At 37.7% G+C, this 17,215-nt stretch overlaps 1 protein-coding gene across 1 annotated transcript in view; it reads right to left on the reverse strand.

Moving 5' to 3' along the window:
* Positions 1-5,849: 5,849 nt before the first annotated feature.
* LOC119499404 (sodium channel protein type 4 subunit alpha B-like) overlaps positions 5,850-17,215 on the reverse strand; it is a 47,435-nt gene continuing 36,069 nt past the window's right edge. Inside the window, exons 19-27 of the mRNA XM_037788705.1 lie at positions 17,044-17,198; positions 15,630-15,803; positions 12,920-13,042; positions 11,054-11,326; positions 10,854-10,907; positions 10,629-10,770; positions 9,602-9,702; positions 9,188-9,458; positions 5,850-7,812 (exon numbers count right to left, since the gene is read on the reverse strand). Coding sequence (XP_037644633.1) covers positions 6,581-7,812; positions 9,188-9,458; positions 9,602-9,702; positions 10,629-10,770; positions 10,854-10,907; positions 11,054-11,326; positions 12,920-13,042; positions 15,630-15,803; positions 17,044-17,198 — 2,525 coding nt within the window. The 3' untranslated portion in view covers positions 5,850-6,580. The remainder of the gene's footprint in view (positions 7,813-9,187; positions 9,459-9,601; positions 9,703-10,628; positions 10,771-10,853; positions 10,908-11,053; positions 11,327-12,919; positions 13,043-15,629; positions 15,804-17,043; positions 17,199-17,215) is intronic.

Below are 17,215 nucleotides of genomic sequence, written 5' to 3' on the forward strand. Positions count from 1 at the left end.
TCCGGTTGCTCTACGTCACCCACCGTCTGCTCACTTCCGGCATCCAAACACAGCTGTAATATAATATCATTTCATAATTTCTTTCAACAAATCTGACTCGAATTAATTATAATTACCAGTAACACAATCAGCATGAAAAGACAAAAATATCCTACCATCATGAGAACACAAAATATGTAGGTCTATTGTAATGTAGCTGTAATATGCAAGGTTCAAGGTTCTTTATTTTTAATTTTTGTTTGTCTTTAGTCTCAGGTTCCTTCAATAATGCTCATAGTATATATATATATATATATATATATATATATAAAAGGGGAAATCACACAGGTAAATGTAAAAGCAAAAAATGAATAAAATAGTGCAGTTAAAACATATATAAACATAAGTAAATATAAAATATTAATGTAAATTAGTAATTTTGTTGACGACAGTATTTCAGATGGGAAAACTGAATGTAAACAGGATGTAGTATGTATATGCATGATGAGAAGTAATATATGTACATAGAGGTGTAAACAGGAATGTAGTATGTATAGAGAAGTTTCATATATATATATATATATATATATATATGTATATACAGAGAATAGAGAACAGAGCAGGGAAAATCATAAAAACATAACACACAATAAAAAAGATACATACATGTTTGTGTGATTCTTTATTATTCTTATTCTTATTCTTATCATTCTTCTTCTTATTATTATTTTATTATTATTAATAATAATAATAATAATAATAATAATAATAATAATAATAGTAATAATAATAACTAACTAACTATTCAGTGGATCTATATCTGTTCTAATAGTAATTTAAATTAATTAAATAATAATTTAATAATTTAATTTAAATTTACTTTTAATGTCAAAAGCTTATTTTAGCCTCTGAATTCTCTGCCATGCTCTCCAGTTAAATAAAGTATTTCATGTTGTTGGCCTCTCTGTTGTTTCTTACAGTCTTTGTCTCGCTCCAGATTTACACACCAGCCAGTGTATATCACCTGGAACTATACTGTAGATGCATGAGTCCCCTGGTGGTGGCAGTGAAGGCTTTCTAAAAGGGAGGACTCAGTAAGTATATTCATCACAAATAGAGGAAGCATGGGAAAAGTAATTAGATAGTGCCTCATCAGACCATCTGGGCAGCGTCAGCCACCATGACACCAAGTAAATCCCTGCTGTGCATGTTGAATGACAGAAGGGCCCTGTTGTACTTAAAAAGGCTATTTTCTCTACTCTTCTTTTATTGGGGGATTCACAGCCCTTTTAGTGTGGTCAAGCTTGATTTTTACTTTGTCAACATCAACAGCCGACCAGCAGTACAGGGCTAATAAACCTGCAACTATAACAGCAAATACATAGGCTAAATGTTAACATTATATATAGCGTCCCAATCACTGGATTTTTTTTATTGCATTTCCATCACAAGAAGACACATAAGTTAAATGAACTTCAGACCTGGAGAAGGGGAACATACTGTAATGAGTCCTGCTTGCCCGTTAAATATTGCAAACTGGTTTAATGTGGTAATTTTTCTTACTTATAAAGTCTTCAAATAAAAACAATAATAATAACCTAAACTATTAGGACTGACTTTGAGTAGTTTGTACATATTTCACCAGCGATGGACAGATTTAAAGACACAGAATTCATCATGATGAATCACAAAAATTAATCACAATCCCACTGACCTCTTTGACTGATGATGTCTCGACCCGATGTGACCCATGACCTCCGTTTGACTAAATGTTATTTGAATAAATGGCACACACACAACATGCAATTCATCAAATGTCTTTTCTATTAGAGTTAGCATGTCTACATTATATGTATTTGTAATGCATTACGTTGACATTGCTGTGTTTTACTGTGTGCTGGTGCATTTTGTAATTAGACATAGTGCCTTTTTAATCTTTTTAAAAATGTTTGCTCTCTCTGATGAAGCTTTAATCTCCGCCACATGTCCAAACGCTTAAAAAATCAGATCAATTACCAAGTCACATTCAGTCAAGTCACATTTTTCTGGCACTTCACGCACAAACCCAAATTAAATTCAAAGTAAGCATCTGTCTATTATGAGGATGGATGGCAGAAGTATAATGTGTGTGCGTGTGGTAGTTGCATGTATGTCCACATGTGTACTGTATGTAAGTGTGTGTGTGAAAGAGAGAGTGCGTGCATGTGTGTGTCTGTGTGTGTGTAATTAAAACAAGTGATTTTTTTTTTTTTTTACACACAGATTATCCCTCTATCCCAGCTGGTCAGAGTTGGATTTGACCACCCCGACAACCAGAGAGAGGAAATCTCTTTGGGGCTAAATCCAAATTGGCACACTTCATGATTTTTTTTTCCAAACTGAAAATGTGGGAGTGCTCAACTATTAGCTTGAATTCGGCACTGAAATCTAAACAAAATATTTTTTTGTAATACAACTCAATGTTGTCTTGAAGAATGAAATCCTTGAGATGGAAATCACACAGATAAATAAAAAGTCCAGTTTATTTTTTATGGCCGTGCACTATTTATGTTTGGGTTTTTCCACGACTACAGTAGATTTTTTGGGGGGTTTATCATGCAGCAGCATCACCGTGTCGTGGTATTTCTTTGCGTGTGATTCTCTAACATCAATCAGATCATTTCAGTTATGTTCTTGTACTGCATTTATGCAAGCAATATAAACAAATTCAAGCTTTAAAGGGCAATACACTATTATTTCTTCAAACCATGATTTTTTTGGTCTATTATTTATATACATTTTATTCAATATGTTTATTTTTTTAACATGCTTTTATGTTTTTTTCTCTATTCATTTTTCTTTATTTTAATCATTACTTTGAATGTATCTTATATTTTTATATTTTCATTTACTCATTATTTATTATTATTATTATGTAAAGTATATTTGATACAAGGTTAGGTTCATTATCAATAATATCATTACAACATTTTTCTTTCTATAATTATTAATTTATTATGTTAATTTATTTTTCTGGTTTCAATTGTTGTTTTAAAAACTTTGAAATTGAATTGTAAAATAAGCCTTTCGCTAATAAAAATAAATCTTTATAAAGGGCAATACACTCAGAGAGACAGACAGCCATGGAGATGCAGAGGTTTGTGCACATCTGTCCTGTTTTTTATACACATGGACTCAGAGAGAGAGAGAGAGAGAGAGAGAGAGAGAGAGAGAGAGAGAGATTTAACAGTGCCTGCCTTGTAATGAGGTCAAATCAGCTAACTGGTTCCTCATGTGAATATAGAGAAATACTGCTCAGTTTTGACATCTGCTTTTGTTTTTCTGTACAACAAAGTATATTCACAATCATATCAATAAACGTTATGTTAAAATACGTTAATGGCAATGTGTTAACGATTATAAAGCCATGCCAACATTTTTTCAGAGTAATCCAAAACATGTGTCATCCAACTATGTGAACTGTACTGAGAGTTCCACAAATATGGAAAAGAGTTTTATTACCATTTCATTAAAACAATCCATGAAACGATCGACCTAAATGCAATACAGACAATCAGGCTCTCAAGGAAAGTCTTTTATATAAAAATGAACACAGTATATTTATATGATTTGATCTTTGTTATGGCTGTCATGAGAGTCACTGAAATGGTCTTTCGATATAAATACGTTACAAAAAAATAGTTAAAAATTAGCTTTACATATACATTACACAGCCTCGAAGTACTTTACACAGTTAATTACAAAATGAGCTTTCAGTGCATTCATGCTCTTCCAATCCACATCCATCAGATCAAATTAAATGGCCTAAAGAGATTCAGTGTGCGGACGACAATCAAAATCAGGCACATAATTCAGGGATTATTAGAACACACAGCTCGTCTTAGTACATTGATATACGTTAAACTTGTAATGTGCTATGTTTGACAAATTTATCAGAAATTCGAGTTTTTTTCACATAAGAACCATTTCAGAACATACTGATTAATTAGATAACAAGAAATTGTGCTTTTCTTAATGTATTTGTGTCATGACCTGAATACACTTGATGCTATTTTAACCAGGGGCCACATATCTCTATCATCACACACAGTTTAAAGCACCTTCATTCAATCAAAGTGCATTAAAGGAATAATTTCACGGATTCTCATAACTCATAAATAAATACATAAATCCCAAACATGAGAAATTATTATAATTCTGGTTTACAATTAGTTATATGCTTTTCTTTGAATTTTAAATTGTTAAGATTTAAATTGGAAAATGCTATGAGCAAATGTTAGCTTTGGTTAAAAATCATATTAGTAACACCTGAATAATAGCAGCTACAGTCATTAATGCAAAGTCACTCCTCATGTCAACATTAGTTAGCAATATAGCCTGCAAGCTACAGTGTACTGGGAAATGTTTTGTAGGAATTGTGTGCTGTTCGGTATACTCAATCTGCTTTTAAGTAGTCTGTTGGTTTATGAGCTGTGTGACTACAGTATGTTGGTGAACCAAAGTGTTTCCAAACCTCGGAGCACTTGTAGAGTGGAATTTATATCAGTATCAAAACAGCTGAACGTGTACAAAATAATTTGTATTTAAAGAAAATGTGACATTTGTGTCATATTCTCACACAAATATATATATATTCATACATAGTTTTTTTTTGTCACAAACACAGGTTAGTAATCACAGCTGCTTAAATCTGTTGAAAACTCAAATGCTGTTTTCTGTAAGAAATGTTGCTAATGATTAGCTGAATTTGTTTTTCGTTAGCTACTTTAGTTCATTAGCTACTAGTTCGTTAGTAACTTTCGTATGTTAGCTACTTTAGTTTGTTAGCTACTTTAGTATGTTAGCTACAGTGTGTTCCAATCTGCGTACTTCCGTACTTACACTTAATATTTTGAGTGCATAAGTGCGTTCACACTGTGAAGTACGGCAAAATACAGTGCACTCGAAGTACCCGGATGTTGTACTCAAAACGGTCAAATCGTTGAGTGTTGAACGCTGGACAGCTGCTTTAGTTCGTTAACTACTTTAGTTCGTTAACTTCTTTAGTTCGTTAGCTAATTTTGCTTATGAAAATAATTCTTTTAGAGGCTTATTTAATAACTTCCTTTTGTCTTGCAGGCCATTGTGTATGTCTGTGTCCCCTTCTGTTGTCTTGGTCAATTAAAGGGACTATTTGTAACTTTCAGAAATGCTTCTTAACAGCGACACCTGTGGCCGTGAAATCAACGAAAGTCAGCGTCGGGCTCGCGCTTGCTCGCTTTAAATATACCTGAACGAGCATCACTCAAAACAGTGAGGCGACACACGTCAGCTAAAAGCACAATATCACTCTATATTTCATCTGCTTGGCAGTAATGTTAGCTGACCAGACAAAGGTCTCTCCATGAACATGATTTAGTTGTTGTTTAGTTGTGTTGGCTTTTCCTGCCTAAGTGCAGGCTGAAGCAGCGGGGCTCTGCAGCATGTCTCCTCTGCTCTCTCCGCCCGCAGCCAGAGAGAGCAGAGGAGACACCGGCACCCGGTCGGTAACGAGAGGGTAACATAACTCTCTGAAGAGCTCCGTTACTTCACAAGACACGGGAAAGCTCTGTTGGTCTGGAGGAACTGCAGAATTTATTTCTGCACAAACGTCCACTGTGCATTCACTAGATATTCTCAGAACTACACTAACTCTTCTGCAGTGTGTAGTGAGCGCGCGTTCACGTCTAGAGGTGGAGCGAGACAGCGAGGACGCGCTCGCATTCTGAGTAAAGGAGAGCAGGCAGCGGAGACGAGGCTCCAGCAACGCGCGAGCGCGCATACGCGAACGCGCATGTGTGACGATCCGCTACATTTATGCGCGTACAAAGTTACAAATAGTCCCTTTAAGTGAACCAAATTTTATTTGTCTCTTTATTGTCTCTCCCATCCTCGACCTGGAGGTGATATTTTGCTCCAGATACCAATTTCACTGTACAAGTGCTCAAGAGTTTTTGCAACAAATATATATATATATATATATATATAATAAACTAATGTCAACTGTAGTACAATGATTTGAGTGAACGTCTGCCAGCTAGCTTTGGAGCTAATAACATTTCCAGGAGTGGCAAAATTATGAACTTGGACAAATACCAAGAAGTATGCCATTTGACTTTTCAAACGTTTTGCTGCAAGTTTTACTTAATGAAAATTATATATAAGAATTTAATATTCACAAAGTTTCCTCTGTTGGAGTTGATATTCAGTATTTACTGATATGTAAAAAAAAAACTGCAGATCATGCGGAGTGAATGTAGATAACACATGTGTTTTTCATGTTCAATATTAAAAATAGATTTTTTTTCTATCTTGATGTTAAAAATCGTCCAAATGTAAATTTTTAAGATGGTGTGAGGACAAGTTTCCTCTCATGGAGGTCCTGACTGTGTAACAAAATTGACTTCTTTGTTATTCAATATAAACACAGGCTGATTTCCTTAAAAATATTGCATATTTCCTCGGCATGTACTAATCTATAAAAAAAGGTGTCTCTCTTTGACCATGAGTTATTTTGAGCTATATTCTCTGCTGTAAACAAAACAGACAAAATCCACACAAACACTCTCCACACAATCGAGCCTCAAAGGAAAGTTTCCTCATAGTTTTCACCAGGCTCCCCGAGTTCAGAGTCTCTGGATATAGATCTGAAGACCTCCGAGAGGTCGCTGGCTGCCCTGGTCACGCTGTCGTAAGATGGTGGTGAGGACAGTAGAACGTCCTCTGTTGTCTGTACAATATCCAACTCGACAAGTCCGTAGTGCTGCATCATGGAGGCTATCAGCCCCTCCGTTTCTGGAGCGTTCTCCACATCCACTACAGTCTCGTAGTTTATTTGTCTGTAGAGGTAGGACGCCTGCTTCATCTGCCGGCGCACCAGATGCCTCCTGAAAGACCTCTGGATGATGATCGCGGACACGTCCTCCAGTTTGCGGCGCAGTGTGGAAGTGATGGGCTCGTGGGAGATCTTGGAGGGGTTGGTCATCATGAACTTCTCTTCCATCTGCTGCTTGAGGGCATCCATCTCACCCGACTCTCCCAGGACACGCTTTGTGAAGGCAAACAGGATGTCCAGGCAGTGGATCCTATCCCCGCTGACCATGGGAAGGTCCATGGAGATCAGCTTGATCCTGTTGGGCTTGGCTATGCGCAGCGGCTCCGACAAATTGTCGGCGAAGATCGACAGCATGGAAAACTCAATGAACTGCGTGGCTTCAGAATCAAACTTCTCCCAAACCTCATAAAACATTTCAAAGTCATCCTCGCTCAGTGGCTCTGTACTCTCCTCTGTGGCGACGCTGAAGTTCTCCAGAATGATAGCTATATACATATTCACCACAATGAGGAAAGAAATGATTATGTAACTGACAAAGAAAGCTATGCCCACTGAGGGGTTGCCACAGTTTCCGCGGGTGTTAGTGCCAGTGTTGACGAAGTGAACGTCGCACTCCTCTGGGGGGCTGGACATTATAGGACTCAGGAGGTTGTCCCAACCGGCCGAGGTGCTGATCTGAAAAAGGCAGATCATGCTATTCCCAAAGGTCTCAAAGTTAAACATGTCGTCGATCCCATCTTGTTTTTTCACGTAGGCAAAGTTCGCCATACCGAAGATAGCATAGATGAACATGACGAGGAAAAGCAGGAGGCCAATGTTGAACAGTGCTGGCATGGACATCATTAAGGCAAACAGTAGAGTCCTTATTCCTTTGGCTGCGCGTATAAGTCGAAGTACACGTCCTATCCTTGCCAGTCTGATGACTCGAAACAGGGTCGGAGATACAAAGTACTTCTCAATGATGTCGGCAAGAACAATCCCTGAAATGAGATAGAAAGACATGGTCAGAGTGGGTTTATCTCATTGCACAATGATGCACTTAAATATACTTAAAGCTGCACTAATCAAAATGTTTATATTAGCAATGGATCAAATAACTATGTGTAATGAGAAAGGGGTCGCTCGTAGTGACAAACCCACAAAATAATAAACCAACTGTATGAAGCCCTGTCTACTGAAAATTACATTCCCGTACAACCAAACTCATCTCACGAAGGAAACGCATTTTGCCACAGATTACGTTTGTCTTTGACGTACCACAAATACGTTAGTAAGTCGGCAGACGGCCGCAGCAAGTGACGCCGTACAACGAGCAACGCGCAGGTGACGTAGTATGTCAAGCGACCGTTAATGAAAGTTACGTGAAATAATAACGTTATTTCAAGCCAAAACATGATGTTTTTATTTACTAAACCTAACCCAGTAGTTTTGTTGCCTAAACCTAACTCAATTTGCATTTTTTTGTTTTGTTTCAATTTACGCTAACCATGTATTTAAAACTGTTTAAAACTGTTTAAAACTGCGATCGTAATCCGGAAGAAAATATGTTTCCCTCAAAACGTATTTGACAATGCAGTTTAGTTGTATGGGAACGTCACTTTGTGGGAGACAGGGTTGCTGTATGCTACCTGTCAAGCTAAACTAAATTGCAGACGAAGTTAGCTTCAAGCTGGTGAACATAGTGGAACATTAAAGAGCCAGATATTTTCCTCTGGAGTCGGTGGAGACCAAAACAGAGCTAAAAGGAGAGTGAATACTGGACTTATATTCATCAGGTGGCCAGAAACACAACAACAAATAACTGCTAATGTTGCTCCATGTCTACTTGATGCGTAAATAAGTGACTGTTTGCTAACATGTTAGCCATAACAACTTTACAAGGCGATAATATGTCTATGTTGTATTTGAAGCTTGTTCCACTGCCTCCATGTGGTAAAAAAAAATAACTTAACATATTATAATTTGTTTAACAGCAGCCAGAAGGGTATCTTTTATGACATAAAGTCACAGTCGAGAATACAGCTGATGAATACAACGAAATAATTATCATCAAAGGAACAAAGGACAAAAATGAAGAATTAACTACAAAGCTGTACACTCCTCTGTATCTGTTATTTGAATAATATAACTTCTTAGAGATTTTATTCTGCACCTGGATGTGGATACATCTGCTTTTCATTGAAGGATGTACAGTAATCCAACAGAAAATAGCAAAAATAAAAAATAGAATGTCACAATGTTAAAAAGATATTCTGCTGGTAAACAACAGATAAACCACTACTGGTACTGAAATATATAACGCCCTTGGCAGAGGCAGTAGTTAATGGTGTACTTCTTTTCTGCGTCTCTACTCACCCACAATAGAGAGAATTATCACCACAAAGTCAAAGATGTTCCATGCAACTGTGAAGAAATAACAACGGAGGGCGATGATCTTGATCAGGCATTCGGTGGTGAAGATCACGATGAACGCCAGGTTGATCTTGTTGAGGATGGTTTCCATGCGCTCGGACTGCTCGTCGGTTTCCACCATCATGGTCACCATGTTGACGATGATGAGCATCATGATCATGATGTCAAAGGCTTGCTTGGACACGAGATCGAAGAAGAAGGCTTGGAGAGCGTTCTAGGATTGGGAAATAGAAATGGCGATTATTAGTACAATATTATTGAGAATGTTAGCAGGCAGGGTTGGGGGTTATTAACACAAAATAAAATGTCTGCAAATGTCTGAAATATGTGTTACATTCGAGAATTATGTTATTTTACCGCAGGCCTTGGTATTGGCTTTTGAGGCTTTTTAGATCCTAACTTCTTCATAGCGTTGTAGTACTTCTTCTGTTCTTCAGTCATGAAGATATCCTGCCCACCTAAGTATAGGCAAAAACACCTAACATTATTTTTACAGAACAAGTTAAAAAAATGATTTGTTGGTCAACAGAAGGCGGCAAAAACAAGCTATTTCCTTCCAAATCGGGTCAGTTAGTATTTGCACAATAATAACGCGTTAACGCAAATTAGTTCTAATACCACTAATTTCTTTAACGCACCTTGCAATTTTTAGGTTGTAGCAGGCTCAGTTCCATTGGTAGATCCATTGGTACCAACCATGTCATACTAGCTTGTTGGGAAGGAGGTTAAATAATGCTCCAAACTTGTGCTAAATTTTGGCGAGGAAAAACTGGCAAGGCCATTTTCAAAGGGGTACCTTGACCTCTGACCTCCAGATAGGTGAATGAAAATGGGTTCTATGGGTACCCACGAGTCTCCCCTTTACAGACATGCACACTTTATGATAATCACATCGAGTTTGGGGCAAGTCATAGTCAAGTCAGCACACTGACACACTGGCAGCTGTTGTTGCCTGTTGGGCTTGAGTTTGCCATGTTATGATTTGAGCATATTGTTTTATGCTAAATGCAGTACCTTTGAGGGTTTCTGGAAAATATTTGTCATTGTTTTGTGTTGTTAATTGATTTCCATTAATAAATATATACATACATTTGCATAAATCAGCATATTTGCCCACTCCCATGTTGATAAGAGTATTAAATACTGGATAAATCAGATAAAACAGATAAAAAATGTGTGATTAATTTGCGATTAAATATTTTAATCGACTGACAGCCCTAATTTGCACACAATTCTTCATATTTGGTTTTGTGTATACATGTAAAATATTTATTATCTGTGTAATTCTTTGTTACTGAACTGCTAAATTTCATCTATTTTTTCCAGGTACAGAATTACTTGCAAATACCAAGTTATCCGGGCCTGACGTCAGAGTTGCCAATACTCATCTTTCTTTTCTGCTGATTGAAATTGTCGATAATGACGCCGATGAAGAGATTGAGGGTGAAGAAGGAGCCGAATATGATGAAGACGACAAAGTACAGGTACATGTAGATGTTGATTTCTCTGATGGGTTGTTCCTCCACCTGAAACCAAACAGTTTTATAAGTCAGCTGGTTACTGTAACATGTTTATGATGTAGGTCCTGGAAGGACATGGACATACTTACACCTCTTGAATCAACAGCTGCATGCATTATTTCCATCCATCCTTTAAATGTAGCCTATAATACAATAATACAAAGCATTACTGTCTTGGCACTACATTGCATTGTGAATCATTGTCTTTATCTATAAAAAAACATTATAAAAAATGTCTGATTCCTAAAAGGAAAACAAACTTCCAAACAGTGCAGCAGAAAAAACTCACCACTTGCAGAAGGGAAAGGTAGCCGAGTCCCACGTTGTCGAAGTTGACCTTCACTTTTGTCCAGTAGAACTGTGTGTCGTTCATAGAGAGGCACTCTGACTTGTTGTTGACCACAGAGACGCTGTGGATGAAGCCCGTCTTGTTCACACACTTCCCGAACTTGCCAGCAAACAGGTTGACCCCCATGATGCTGAAGATGAGCCAGAAGATGAGACACACAAGCAGCACGTTCATAATGGAGGGGATGGCTCCTATGAGAGCGTTCACGACCACCTGATGAGCAACAGGGAAGATGCAGGTTAGTCTCACAGCACCGAGGTTCTCTATTAGTCTGGTTTCACATCTCTTATTAAGCTCATGATCTGATAGTTGACTGACTAATCAGAATCAGGTTTATTGCCAAGTAGGTTTTCACATACAAGGAATTTGCCTTGGTGTTTAGTGCATACAATAAACATAGTAAGAGAAAATATAAGATAAACCTAAGTACTGCAACAGTCAAGAAACATACGTCAAATAGAAAAAAATTACAATAAAAATATGTGAAAAATATAAAATATGGACAATATATTTGTTTTAAAACTTAGTAATAATAATTTAGGTATGCAATTTGAACTTTTCAGGCAACAGATTAAAGCTGATTTAAATATCAGTGTATGTTTGTGTTCATGCCTTTAAGTTTAAATGTAACTTGTGTAACTTTTCTCAAACTTCCTAAAGAAATCTCCAATGTTTAAGGGTAAATCTAATTAAGTGGAAATAGGCTATGCCTGTACGATTTGGACTTCAGCCATATCCGTTAGTTTCATAGTTATGACTAAACAAGACAAAGAGTCTTCAGCCATGCTAGCAGCTCTGTGACGATGTATTTAGGCACGGCGATACTTTGAGATAAATGCTAATGTCAGCATGCTCACAATGACAACAGTTTAGCGTGTTAATATTTGCTGATTAGCACCACAGACTGTAAATACAGATGGACGACGCGTCTCCACTTCCTCCCACTGTACAAAAGTGAAGCCAAAATATCCCGGATACAGGAGCTGCCATCTTGAGATTTTTACGTCATTTGGTGCGCAGTAGTGATCAGGGGGCTGCAGCCGCGGTATCAAAGTCCCGCCCACACACCCGCCCGAGCCAATCACGGCTGCAACTTGCTAGCGTGAGCCACCTAGCTGCTATATAAGCACCATGGTTGCTGTTTGGCTAGAAAGACACAACAACTAACCATAATATCTCTATAACTACATTTATGATCAAACTAACACATGTTCTATTACGCAGACTCGTGACGGAAAGTTAAAGTTACATCTCCTTTCTCGTACAAAACCCGAGCCTCCGAGCTGTCAATCATGACGTCTCAGTCCCTTTTTATAGCATTAAATAACTAATTAAAACAAAACTTATCAGAAAATTAACACTTGAACATAAATCAGCGTGATAAGAACTACCTAAAATGACAGAAACCATATTTGGAAAAAAAGTATTTGACAAGTACTTTGACATTTTAGCTTGGCCCATGTCCCATCCGCTAACATGGAAGGGGCGGGGTTTCTGACCTATACTGCAACCAGCCACCAGGGGGCGATCCAGATGCTTTGGCTTCATGGGGATGCTTTTTGGGGAGCTGTCATGTCGCTGCTAGCATGGCTAAAAATCATCAAACAGTAAAATATCCATGGTCTGAAATTAACGTCACTTGCAAATGCAATGGGATTTTTTTTTATATCTTGGAAATTATCCATTTGTCAGGTAGAATAATGAACAAACTAGAGTGAAAACATAATAATCCCGAGATTCATCAGCAAGTTACTAGTCAAAAGAAACTATATGACTTCAGTGTAGTTCAGAAAACACATTTCTCACCCGCATGCCTTCAAATCTGGACAGAGCTCTGAGAGGTCTCAAAGCCCGCAGCGTCCTCAAGGACTTGATCGCAGCAAAGTCGGAATATCCCAGTGAATTTGCCACCAGGCTGATCAAGGACACCTACATGGAGCGCAGAAAGACGTGTGTACTGTCAGAATCATAAAATGGATTAAAATATGTATGTCAGTTCTTGTTCTCATGTTTTAACCTTTAAACCTGGGGGGGAAAGTAGCAATATCTGTTATATAATACAAGCGCAAGAACAAAAAACATTGTGTAAAGGACTGAATAAATAAAGGAACTGCATATATTTTTGTAGTGATTATATAACTTTCGAAGGAACAAATATAATACAATACCACAAAAAACAGGTAGAAACATTTGAAGAGCCATATTTTAGACTTTTTGTGTATTTTGGGACATTCCACAGTTAGGAACACAGTAATTTTTGAAGTTTAGATTTGGTTTGGTTGTAATCTTTTAGCAAATTTAGATCTCCACTCTATTCTACATCCAAAACAAACAAAACTAAATGGTATTCCGCTGTTGAATGACCCGTGGATGGCAGCTATGAATGAAAATGGCGTGATATAAATGAAAGAAATTCATGTCATGGTCGATGATGACAAAACACGGACAAGTATGCACATATGGACAAATAGTGTCTATGAATGCATACTCAGCTATATATGCATATACAATATGTATATATATCAAATAGAGTGAGTTTTATAAAGAATTTACATCTATCTTTGCCAAATTTGTTTCCCAATTTGAATCCAATTGATCCAATAACTTAAACTTAAAAAATAATTTAGGACTAATAACGTCCCAATGGTCTGAATTTCTTTATAAAAGTCTATTGACACGTGTGTTTGTCCAATATATCTAAAGAAGATTCTCAATTTATTCTCGGGACAAGAGAAGTCTTTGGCTCCAAGAAAGTACAGACGGAAAAATAAAATAAAACACTGTAAAAGAAAGTAAGGTGGTAGTTTTCATAGAGAGAAACGAAAGGTAGGTAGTTGCAATTTTCAACAGGATTCGTCTTTTCTTCTGAACAGACATAACTAATAACACTCAGCACATGAATTAGACACAGTTTAGACATGAGCATGCGTGCATTTTCTAAATTGACTAAAATGTCTGTTAAGCAACATTTTTGTATAGGTTTTATATGCTGTAGAAAGTACATCTTCTGTAGATAAACCTTAGAGTAAATGACACTGCATTTGTTTGTGATATAAAAGCCAAGGTCCTGAAGTAACAGATTCAAAGAACGACTGTTGAGGAACAGCCAACATTTTTTTTAAGCACATTTCATGAGAAGTGTTTGGAAACAAGACGGTGGCTTTTGATATCACGACAGAAAGCACTTACGAGTGAAGAAACACAGAAGCATTTGTGAGACAGATGTTTCCAATCCCAGAGCCCATACTCACCTGCGACCTGCTACAGTAACTACAACTTACCCTAACAATAGAGCGGTCTGTCGCAATCTGTGTAACAGCAGGTGAAATCAAAGTTGGATGACCGCTACAGAGCCACATCCATTTTACCCAACAGTTTACATGAAGAGTAACATGACTCCCATCGCTGGAGCACTACTTCTAATTTGTCTGGCAAAATCCTGGCTTAAAAGCAAATGTCAAATTGTTAGGGCTGTCAAAGTTAACGCGATAATAACGCATTAACGCAAATTAGTTTTAATGCCACTAATTTCTTTAACGCATTAATGCAAGTCAATCTTTTGGAGGTTGTAGCGGGCTCATCTTTTAAAGCTAGAGTGAAGATACTGGTATCATATAAAACTAGAAAGCCTAATGAATCCATTGGTACCAACAATGTCATAATATCTTGTCGCAAAGGAGGCTAAATAACGCTCCAAACATACACTAAATTGTTGGCGAGGAAAAACTGGCATGGACATTTTCAAAGGGGTCCCTTAACCTCTGACCTCAAGATATGTGAATGAAAATGGGTTCTATGGGTACCCACGAGTCTCCTCTTTACAGACATGCCCACTTTATGATAATCACATGCAGTTTGGGGCAAGTCATAGTCAAGTCAGCACACTGACACACTGACAGCTGTTGTTGCCTGTTGGGCTGCAGTTTGCCATGTTATGATTTGAGCATATTTTTATGCTAAATGCAGTACCTGTGAGGGTTTCTGGACAATAGTTGTCATTGTTTTGTGTTGTTAATTGATTTCTAATAATACATATATACATACATTTGCATAAAGTAAGCTTACTTGCCCACTGCCATGTTGATAAGAGCATTAAATACTTGATGACTCTCCTTTTAAGGTACATTTTGAACAGATACAAATTGTGATTAATTTGCAATTAATCACAATTAAATAATCGATTGACAGCCCTAAAAATTGTACAATGTAACAACTATTTAGTGTGTGATTTATCTGTATGTTTCTAGTAAATCGGGTCGTGAAACAGTTGTGTGGAGTTTGTTTTAAAGAGGAGTAGCTGATTGATTTCAGTCATGAAGGTGGCCAGCATGTTATGGATTGTTGAAGTGCTTTCCTGTAAATAATGATGACACTCACCAAGCTGTAAATCCCACAAACATGAAAAGCAACATTCAGAGTTACACTTCAACCTCAAATCTCAACATGTGATTTTTTTTTTTCAATTACCAGCATCCTTTCATGTAGTGCAACAAAAACATGCAAAATGTTCGCTTACATCCACGATAAGAAAGTCGAGCCAGCACCAGTAGTTGGTGAAATATTTCTTGAAGCCGTACGCAATCCACTTGAGGAACATCTCCAGCACAAAGATGTAGGAGAAGATCTTGTCGGCGTACTCCAACACCACCTTTACGACTTTCCTCTTCTCGATGTAGATATCTTCAAATGCCTGCAGCAGAAGAGAGACAGCGGTGTGAGAAAACATCACATCACCACACCACACCACACCACATGAAGAAACAAAACTATTTAATTTCAGTTGAACTTAACTATAATACGAAAACAGTTGTTTTAGATACAGGAATTTGCATTACAGTTTTTCAACCATCCTGAGAAAACATGCTGCTGGCAACCAATGTGGGAAGGATGTCATTAAACTTCAGCCTTCAGTACCACAATGGTATTATTATACTGTAATCAGGCACTAAACAGAACTGGGAGCAGACACTGAAGTGAAGAAAGCATTTTCTATTACTTGCAGCCTATTGTTTTGAATTTACATTCAGTAATTACCTCTCTAAATAGCCTAGTAAGTGGCGGAGTCCGCCATTTACGCGCTGAATTTTTTGCAGGAAATGATGCATGTATGTAATCCAGTCTCACTGTTTACTGTTCACTCTCCTACAGTTGTATCAGAGTTGTATTAAAGGAGGACCTATTATGTTTTTGTGTCTTTTCCTTTTCCTTTAATGTGTTATATAGTTTTTTGTGCATGTAAAAGGTCTGCAATGTTACAAAGTCCACACCAAGGAGAGTTACTTTCCCCCACAGAAACGCTGCTCCTGAACTGCCTGAAACGCCTTGATTGAAATCCCGCCTTTTCTTCCGTAACGTGGTGATGTCACCATGTAATACATTTACATAATACCTGCCTAGCGGCTAGTGTGGCACGCCCTCACGCAAATCTAGTTAGAGTGGAGCTTGAGCGGAGTCTGATGAGTTTGGTTCGGCTGACCAATCACAACAGAGTGGGCCAGCTGACCAATCAGAGCAGACTGGGCTTTTCTGGAGGGCGGGGTAGGGGCTCAAACAGAGCGTTTCAGACAGATGGTAAAAAGAGGTGCTGCAGCACAGCCGATATGAGAAAAATAAAGCATTTTTTGAACATTAAAGCATGTAAACATGTTCTAGTAGAAACCCAAAATACAATGAATGAACCTGGAAATGAGCACAATAGGTCCTCTTTAAGTCACTGCTGGTGCAAACCATTTCTTGCTGCTGCTGCTTCACAATAAAAGAAATGAAATGAAATGCTATGCTCATGACATGATGGAAAAAGGACAATTTTTGACTGATTTCATTAATGAAAACAATAACATTTACACACCATAACAACAAATCAGTGCTTTAAATGTATTTCTAAATAAATTGCCTTATAATAAATACATAATAAATAGCGTCTGCCGTACCAGAGCCCCACTGCTGAGCAGGATCATGAAGATGATGAAAGTCTCAAACCAGCTGTGCTCCACAATCTGGTAGCAGGTCTTCCTCAGCCTCCACCAGGCCTGGCCCAGACCACGGCTGGTATCGATCTCACAGCAATGACAGTGCCTCATGCACACTGAGCGGGAAGGCAAA

The sequence above is a fragment of the Sebastes umbrosus genome, chromosome 12 (genome assembly GCF_015220745.1).
Source record: "Sebastes umbrosus isolate fSebUmb1 chromosome 12, fSebUmb1.pri, whole genome shotgun sequence".
Classification (NCBI taxonomy): domain Eukaryota; kingdom Metazoa; phylum Chordata; class Actinopteri; order Perciformes; family Sebastidae; genus Sebastes; species Sebastes umbrosus.